This window comes from Neomonachus schauinslandi, chromosome 15 (assembly GCF_002201575.2).
Source record: "Neomonachus schauinslandi chromosome 15, ASM220157v2, whole genome shotgun sequence".
Taxonomy (NCBI): domain Eukaryota; kingdom Metazoa; phylum Chordata; class Mammalia; order Carnivora; family Phocidae; genus Neomonachus; species Neomonachus schauinslandi.
This window is the reverse complement of record NC_058417.1, coordinates 42,649,277-42,658,916: the sequence shown is the minus strand read 5'-3', so window position 1 is coordinate 42,658,916 and position 9,640 is coordinate 42,649,277. Positions and strand designations below refer to the sequence as shown.

The window sequence follows — 9,640 nt, the reverse complement described above, 5'->3', positions numbered from 1 at the left end:
CCGCGCAGGAGAGCGGACACGAAACTGCTTCTCCGCCGACTCCAGGAGCCTCCCTCCTTCTGCGCCCCTCACCCCCAGTACCTCGGGGGAGAGAATCTTGCGCGTCCCTCCACCCGGCCGGGAGATGCGGAGACTCCCTGGTCTCCGCCTCGGGCCCCCATCCCCGCCTCTCCAGGCCGGGGGGCCTTCCCGATCCGCCGGCGCGCCCCCGGCGGGCGCCGCGTCAGGTGAGCTCTCACCTGGGGCGGCTGGGACGCGGAGATGGGGGCGGGGAGGGGGCGGGCCCTGGGCGGCGGCCCCACCCGCGATGGGGCGGGGCGAGGCCGGCGGGGCCAATGGGGCGGGGGGCTCACGGCCCGGGGCGGGGGGTGCCGCCAGAGCCGCTCCCTCCCCCACCCCCGCTCCGCCCCGCCCGGCTTTAAAGCCCCACGGGCGGCTGGTGGCGGCGCTGCGAGCGCTGAGCGGCGCGAGGAGATGCGACAGGGCGCCGCGCCGCCGGCACCATGCGCCCCCCGCCCGCGCTGGCCCTGGCCGCGCTCTGCCTGCTGGCGCTGCCCGCCGCTGCCGCCGCCGCCTACTTCGGGTCAGTGCCCGCCGCGCCCCCGGCCCGCGTCCCCGGCCCGCCTGCCTCCCCTCCTCGGGCTAGAGCAGGGCCAACATTTCCTCCCCTTCCGCTGGCCCCCGCCGCGGCGGGACCTCGAACTCAGACCTTAGCCCCCGGCGGACCCCAGTCCCGGCTCGCTGTCGGAGTTCGCGCCCCGAGCTCGGTCTCTGGCTTCCCCAGCTCCGGCCCCGATCTGCTGTCCCACTGGGTCCTCTTCGCCGCCGCCCTTCCCACCCCGCCCTGTCCGAGACCTCATCCCGCCCACTCCGCCCGACCTAGGACCCCGGCCCGAGCTCCCGGACTCTGCACACGTTTCGGACCCTGGCCCCATCCGCACGGCGCGCCCGGTCCCTGCCGGTCCAGGCGTCCCTCCCGCGCTCGGATGCCCTCTCTGGATCCTCACTCCGTGCCCTGTCTGCTCGTAACCTGGTCTCCGTCCAGCCACAGTCCTCGCCCCGGGCTCTCTCTCCACCCTCTGCCTTCCCCCTGCGGAACCGAGACCCTGCGGGCTGGGTGGCTGGGCGGGGATCGCGCGGATACCAGGGGAATGCGGACCTGCGGACGGTGGGGAGTGTCAGCTGGAGATGCAGGAGGGAAACTTCCGCTAGGGAAGCCCAGCCAAATCTCAGACCTGGCGTCGGGTGAATTCTGGGGAGAATGACCAAGAGTGAGAAGGGAGGAAGGGTACATGATTGGAAAAGGAGGATCAGAGTTGGGGAGACCCCAGGGGAGGGAGCGGGAGGGAGTGGGGAGTGAACGCAGCGCAAGTTACAGGGCAATTGTCCCTCTTTCTCTGACCTAGGGACTTGGGTGGGAGGTGGGGTCGTGGGTGCAAAGGCACTCACGTGACCTCCACCCAATGCTTGCTCCAAATATGTACAGGCTGTTACTTTAATCTTGTCATTTTTTGTGATCTTCACTCCAAATCAGGGTGAGGTTTACAGCCTGCCTAAAGCAAAGGCAAGAAAACACACCAAGTCAGTGACCTGCCCGAGACTGTTCTTAAGGACCTGCCAGGGAGGGGAGTAAGGATCTGAGAAGTCCCCGCACAGGCAGAGCTAAGGGCTGTGGGCTAATTTCCGGGTCATGACCCTGGTTAAAAACGTGCTTTGGCTATGAGCAGGGGCCTCTCCTGAAATATAAGGGGGTGGGGTGGGGTAGGCAGGTCAGCCCAGACCCTAGCTCTGAACTCAGCTTGCTGGTGACCTGGGAAGACCAGTCTCTGGGCCTCAGTGACCCTTTTGTACAAAGAAGGGGCTGAACTTGATAGAACTGAGCCTCTATTTCCACCCAGAGAGCAGTGCACAAACATGTTTGTTTGACAGTGATTTCAGGCTTGAAGGCACTGCTGTCGCCCCAGCAGGCAGGGTATAATGGCGAGGGCACAGACTTTGGGTTCAATCCCCAACCCAGCTACTTGCTAGCCCTTGCTCTTGGCCAAGTCACTTAACCCCTCTGTGTCTCAGTTTCTCATCTGTAAAATGAGGATAATAGTGCCTATTTCATATGAACACTATATGAGTTAGTACATGGAAAGCGCTTAGGATAGTATCTAGCACATAGTAAATGCTCAACTAATGCCAGTAATTGTTACTAGTGAGGAGATTAGGCATAGTAGCTTGGTATCCCAGCCCTGACAGGGGTTTCTGAGCTGGAATGGAGAGCAAGAGGACAAATGCACCTGCATCCTCTTGGACATCAGCTCATTTCCACAATTCTTTTTGGGGGTTTTGGAGTTGGGGATGGGGCGAGGGCCAGGTAGGTGAGGAGAGAGGGGCTCCAGGGGGCCTGGACCACCCTGGTTGATATGGTTGGAAGGGAAAGGAATTTGTGGCAGTGCACAGGGGTAGAATTTGAGACTTGTGAGCAGAGGAAATCAGAGGTGGGGGATGGTTGATTAGGCCTGGGTTAGGGCTGAGAGGGATCATATGAGTATGAGTATTAGAGCCACCTCTTCTTTTTATTTTTAAAGATTTTATTTACTTATTTGACAGAGAGAGACACAGCAAGAGAGGGAACACAAGCAGGGGGAGTGGAGAGGGAGAAGCAGGCTTCCCACGGAGCAGGGAGCCCGATTCGGGGCTCGATCCCAGGACCTCCGGGATCATGACCTGAGCTGAAGGCAGATGCTTAACCATCTGAGCCACTCAGGCGTCCCTAGAGTCACCTCTTTCAGGTCATGAACCCAACTAAGCAAGGCTGACAAAATAGACTCCAGCCACCACTCCCCCCAGTCTGGGGAGCTGGACAAATACTTGGAGAATAAGCTAAAACTGGGGCCTTGGGCTGTTATGTGTTTGGTCTCAGAGAATGGACAGGATTCAGCCTGAGTTCTCAAGGAGGAAGCCCTATCATGACTCAGTCAGGCCAGATTCTCCAGCTTCCCATCAGAATTTGCTCTCTGGTAGGAATCTGATATCAGTCATCCACACTATAGTGAGAATGGAAGACAATGTGTTCCTCCTTTCTCCAGGTCATTTGCACTTAAAGTCTCATTTCCAATTATAAGATGAAATGTTTGGGCATTTGGTAAAAGCAAATTCAAACATCAGGAGAGCAGGTGAAGCCAATCTTCTCGGGGTCTTTGAAATCACAGAATCATAGACTTAAGAGTTGGACGTGCCCCCGAAGCATCTCTGGTCCAACCCCCTGTTTCAAGCAGGTCATGTACGATTATTCCCATTTTTCAAATGAAGCAACCATCATCCCCAAACCACAGTAAGCTGGCAACTGTTTCTGGGGCTTTTGTACGAACCCAGAGCTGAATTCTGGTGATGCTGAAAATGACCTAATTTAGTATTGCAGTGATTTACAAATCACTTTTCTCATACAGCCTCTCTCTCTCATCTGATCCTCAGAGCCATTCTTGAGGTCTATAGGATGGTGTAAATAGTTCCCCAAGGGAGCCCGGGGGTCAGAAAAGTTCAGTGATTCACCCTATGTCACACAGCAAATCAATGGGAGAGGCAGGACAGAAACCAGGTTCTGCCCCCAGTCTGGGCTCTTTGCCCTCCAGGGAACAGTCTGCAGAGCAAATACTGTGTGATCATCCAGGGGAGCAACAGCTACAAGGAGCTGGAGGGTAAGGGGGTAGAGGGTGGCCCCCTCCCCTGCTTGGTCACTTGGTCAGGTTACTTGCCTCCAAGGTCTATAGCACCTGGAGGTCCTAAGTTTCCCTAATTCTAATGGGCTGATCCTGGCCTGGAAGTCTAGGATTGCTCAAGAGCTCATGTTCTGGCTTGGATGGCTTGGGAATTCTGCAAATATTAACTGGTGCGGTGTTTTATAAATGAACATGCACTGTATTATGTGACAAGTGGAGCCCATGACAGGCCTCATCACCCAATCCAGTCTTTAAGTCATCCCAATAGCTTCATAACTCGAAGTCATTCCTGTGGATACAACTTTGTAAATACTGATTGACTTAGGCGGTGCTTTTATAATGTGTGACCTCTGCTAGTTAGGTTCCTTTCCTCTCTACAGAGGGTACAGACAAGTTTATGAAAGCACAGGCTTTGGAGTCAGCTAGACCTGAGTTTAAATCCTGGCCATTTGTCTTGCTCGCTGTGTGGCTTTGGGCAAATGTCTTAACCTTGCTGAGCTTTAGGTGATGATAATACCTATCTTAGAGGCTGATGCAAGGCTTCACTGAGATGGTGGATGAAAGGGGCCTGATTGGGTGCCTGTCCAGGCTCACTTTTGGTGGTTGCTGGGGCTCTAACCGTCTTCTTGGCTTATGTGAAGAAAGCAAACCACCACCTTAATTGTTTTCCCCAATCAACATTACGTACAGTAAAATGCATGCGTTCTAAGTGCACAGTTGGCGTTTTAACAAATGCATACCCTCGTATAAACACCACCACAACTACTGCATGGGGGAACATTTCCATCAGCCCAAAGGATCCCTATGCTCCTTTGTAACCAGTCCTCCCCCACCAGCCCCAGATCATCACTTCTCTGCTTTCTGTCCTTATAGATTAGTTTGGCCCTTTGTAGAAGTTCACATAAATGGAATCATCTGGTATGTAGCCTTTTGTGTCTGAATGGTTTTGCTCAAAATAATGTTTTTGAGATTCATCCACGTTGTTACATATATCAGCACATTCCTTTTTACTGCTGAATGGTATTCTACTGTATGGACGTACCACTCTGTGTTTCTTTATTTACCAGCTGATAGACATTTGGATTGTTTCCAGTTTGGGGCTGTTCCAAATAAAGCTGCTATAAGCATTTGTGTACACGTACATATATGGGTATATGTTTTTATTTCTCTTGGATAAATACCTAGGACCTGACTATTGGATCATATGGTATGCCTATGTTTAACTTCATACGAAATGGCCAAATAGTATTCCAAAGTGATTGTACCATTTTACGCAGTGATGTATGAGAGTTCTAATTACTCCGTACTCTTGTCAGCTACTGGCGGTCATAATTTCAGCCCTTTTAGTGGATATGTATTGATATCTCATTGTGGTCTTAATTTGCATTTTCACACTGATGAATGGTGTGGTGAACCTTTTTAAAAAATATTTATTTATTTATTTGAGAGAGAAAGAGAGAGCGTGATCGGGGGGTGGGGCAAAGGGAGAGAGAATCTTAAGCAGACTGGGTGCTGAGTGCGGAGCCTGATGAGGGGCTCCATCCATCTCACATGACCCTGAGATCAGGACCTGAGCCAAAACCAGGAGTTGGACACTTAACTGACTTTACCACCAAGGCACCCCACGTGTTGAACATTTTTACATGTGCATGTTAGTCATCTGAGTATCTTTTTTCATTGGGCTATTCTTCTTCTTATTGAGTTGTGTTTTTTGTGTATTTTGAATCCAGGTCCTTTGTAAGAAAGTATTGGCAAATTTCGTCCCTATCTTTGGCTTGCCTTTTAATTTTCTTATTGGAATACTATGAAGAACAGAAGTTTTTAATTTTGATGAAGTACAATTTACAACTTCTTATATGGTTTGTGCTTTTTTTGTGTCCTACCCAAGAAATCTCTGTCTACTCAGAGGTTGTAAAGATTTCCTCTTATGTTTTCTTCCAGAAACTTTATAGTTTTAGCTTTTATACTTAGGTCTATTTGTTCATTTTGAGTTAATTTATGTGAATTGTGTAAGGTCAAGGTCAAAGTTTATTGTTTTCCATGTGGACATCCACTTGTTCCAGCCCCATTTGCTGAAAAGATGGTCCTTACTCTGTTGTCATTTTTGTTGCAAATTAATTGATTCAACATATGAGATTCTATTTCTGGACAGTTTATTCTGTTCCATTCACCTATATGTTTATCCTTATGCCAATACCATATAGGATTGATTATAGTAGCTGTATGGTAAGTCTTGAAACCAAGTGCAGTAAGTTCCCTCTCTCCCTCTCTCTCTCTCTTTTTTTTCAAAATTGTTTTGGGGCACCTGGGTGGCTCAGTCGGTTAAGTGTGTGACTCTTGATTTCAGCTCAGGTCATGATCTCAGGGTCCTGGGATAGAGCCCTGCATTGGGCTCCATGCTCAGCAAGGAGTCTGCTTGAGGACTCTCTCCCCCTCTCTCTCTGCCTCTGCCCCTCCCCTCTCCCTCTCTCTCTCTCTAAAATAAATAAATAAATCTTTTTAAAAAGTTGTTTTGGCTATTCTAGGTCCCTTATATTTCCACATAAATTTTATTTTATTTTATTTTTGTAAATATTTTATTTATTATTTGACAGAGAGAGATCTAGCGAGAGAGGGAACACAAGCAGGGGGAGTGGGAGAGGGAGAAGCAGACTTCCCACTGAGCAGGGAGCCTGATCCGGGCTCTATCCCAGGACCCTGGGATCATGACCTGAGCCGAAGGCAGACGCTTAACGACTGAGCCAGCCAGGCGCCCCTCCACATAAACTTTAGAATCAACTTATCAATATCTATAGGAAAGCCTGCCGGGATTTTGTTTGGGATTGCATTGAATCTATAAGTCAATTTATAGAAGATCGACATTCCAACAATATTGAATCTACCGATTTATAAACAGGCATATCTCTTTACTTAGGGCTTTTAAAAATTTCCTTCAGCAATGTTTTGTAATTTTCAGCATGCAGGTCGTGCACATATTTAAAAACTTATTCCTAAGTTTTTTTGTATTTGGATGGTATTGTTTTCACTTAAATACATTTTTAGAAATTGATTGGGTCCGAGAAAAACAGCATTGGAGGGAAGAAAGGGTAAAAGAAATTTTACTGCTTTGGGGTGGTAGATTGAAAGCCAAACATCACTGATAAGAATCATTGTGTTTGGGGAAGGAATTTAGGCCGGCTTGTCCCTGGCTGAGCTGTAACCACCCCCACCCCCACCCCCCCACCCTCGAGGAGGAGTTGGGCTCTGTAGTTGGGCTCAGGGTCAAACCAGCCCCCTCATGGATAGTGATGGATTTTCTAAGGCTGAGGAGGGCAGGCAAGGCACGGGGACTCCTGGGCTGGAATCCCCTAAGCAAGAGAGGTCCAGGTGCCTTGAGAATTATGTGCTCAGGTAGAAGTTGGGCTCAGGAGGAGGTGGGCCAGGTGCTGTGAGGGTGACCCCACCCTGGCATCAGTGTAAGCAGGGAGAGAGGCAGCCCGAGGCCCTGCTACAGTGTAAGGAGCACTGGACTTGGAGTCACATAGATTGAGTTCAGATCTTCCATCCAACCCATTTATTAACTGTGACTTAGGGCAAGTCAGTTAACTGTTCTTTTTTTTTTTTTTTCTAAGATTTTATTTATTTATTTGAGAGAGAGAGAGCATGAGCAGGGGGAGCAGGAGAGGGAGAGGGAGAAGCAGACTCCCCACTGAGCAGGGAGCCCATAATGGGACTTGATCCCAGGACCGTGGGATCATGACCTGAGCCGAAGGCAGCCTCTTGACTGACTGGGCCACCCAGGCGCCCCAAGTCAGTTAACTGGTCCAGCCTCAGTTTTCTCATCTATTAAATGGGCTAGTCCTTAACCTATAGAATTGTTGTAGTTAAATAAGTGTATATAAGGATATTTTATTTATTTATTTGACAGAGAGAGATATAGTGAAAGAGGGAACACAAGCAGGGGGAGTGGGAGAGGGAGAAGCAGGCTTCCTGCTGAGCAGGGAGCCCGATGCAGGGCTCGGTCCCAGGACCCTGGGATCATGGCCTGAGCCAAAGGCAGACGCTTAACGACTGAGCCCCCCAGGCGCCCCTTAAATAAATGTATATAAACTGCTGAAATGCTATCCATATGTAAAGAGTTCAAGAAATCTAGTGATCTGGTCTTAGAGACTCCCAAGTTAGAAGCACCTCTGGTGTCCTATGTTCCTTCCCCTCTTCATCTTTGCCCCTGTCAATGTACAATTCAAATCCTTTCCGTGCTCAGCATTTTATGTGCATGATCTCATTTATTCATTGTGACATCCCAGGAGGTAGGTGCTGGTAGAAGTCTCTTCATATAGGTGAGTGGGAAAAAAGCTCAGAGAGGCCAAGTGCCTTGCCCAAAGTCACACAGCTAGTGGCTGGCAGCACTGAAATTTGAATTCTGGCCCGTCAGCATCCAGAGCCAACCTCGTCATCCCCACCTCCTGCTGCCTCCGCCTCTCCCCCTGGGCCGCTCTGACCCTTGAACTCTCCCCTCTGTCACCCACACTCTTACCTGGCATATGACCTAGGCATCTCTTGCACCTGCTTGTCTTAAACTCTTGCTTTGTTACCCACTTTTTTCATGTGCTTATGTCTTCGATTCATGCATAGTGCCCTTTAGGCAAGGGTCTTAGGGCCCTGTTGTTGGCTGAGTCCCCCGCAGCCACTTAGCACTGCCTCATGGTCCACAGTGAAAGTCTAGATGGGCAGCCCCTCTCCCTCTCGCTGGCCCTTCCTCTCCCCCAGAATCTTCCTCTGCCCCATCGTATTTGCTCTTCCATCACCTACTTACACTTGGCTCTCTTGAGCACACACTGCTTTGTCATGACCTGGCGTCTGTCAGGATAGGAGGTAGAAGCGAAGCAGAAAGCAGAGACTTGCCCCTGTCAGACTCCAGAATTCAGCTACAACTGGCCTTCCATGGGAATCCTGATGGCAGCTGGGATGAATTGGGGGGTAGAACAGCTGCTCCAGCCCAGACCCCCTCACTGGAGAGATGAAGACCGAAGGGGGGCGGTGGAGAGTCTCAAAGAGCAAGAATAGGCTTCAACCACCATGTTCTGAGTCCTGGAAATTCTTTTTTTTTTTTTTTTTTAAGTAAGCTCTACACACAACGTGGGGCTTGAACTCACTACCTAGAGATCAAGAGTCACATGCTCTACCCACTGAGACAGCCAGGCACCACCTCCCCGCCAGAGTCCTGGAAATTCTAGAGACTGGTTTTAGGGCAAGAGCAGAGAAAGTCTGCTTTCTTGATAGTTCCATTCCCTTTAAGGCCAGGTCATGTCAGAATTCAAGAATTTTTGAATTTTAGAAAGGTAATATAATGCATATGCCATATCTAGGGCAGCACCCCATTATTATTTTTGCAGAAAAATACCTACATGTTGGGATAAAGGCAGACCATAAATATTCTCATCTGGGTTCAGGTCAGGACACTTGCTGCCATATGAATTCACCGTGACTGCATAAAAATCTTTAATTGTCCGAGCTTTATCGAGTTGGAATTGTGGGGGAAGGTTTGTGAACCTGCGGTAAACTTTCAGCATGCGCCACCACTAGAGGCTGTGCAAGCTGAGGTTTAAAGAAAGACTTTTGGCCAAGTTCTTGTCGGGTCCTCGCTGGCTATCAAAGGGAGGCTTCAGCTGCCTGGCACGGCTTGACCCCAGGAACTGAGGTCTGGAGGGAACAGACCTGACTTTCTCAGTCCCCAGAGGGGCTGAGCCGGCGGCCGGCGGAGTCGGGGTCTGACTGACCGTGGCCAGGTGCCCCGAGATCTGGCACTGGGGAGAACACGCGCCAGTGATCAGAGTCGGGGGGCGTGGCCGCAGGCAGGCTCCTCCAGAGCCACGCCCTCCAGGGCCACGCCCCCCCCCCCCCCCCCCCCCCCCCCCCCGGGCGGGGGGGGGGGGGGGGGGGGGGGGGGGGGG

General features: G+C 50.8%; 1 protein-coding gene across 1 annotated transcript in view; it reads left to right on the top strand.

Annotated features, from left to right (window-relative positions):
• The first annotated feature begins 503 nt into the window (after nt 1-503).
• Nucleotides 504-9,640, top strand: part of WNT9B (Wnt family member 9B) — a 21,041-nt gene continuing 11,904 nt past the window's right edge. The window contains exons 1-3 of the mRNA XM_021678536.1: nt 504-583; nt 732-961; nt 3,621-3,686. Coding sequence (XP_021534211.1) covers nt 504-583; nt 732-961; nt 3,621-3,686 — 376 coding nt within the window. The remainder of the gene's footprint in view (nt 584-731; nt 962-3,620; nt 3,687-9,640) is intronic.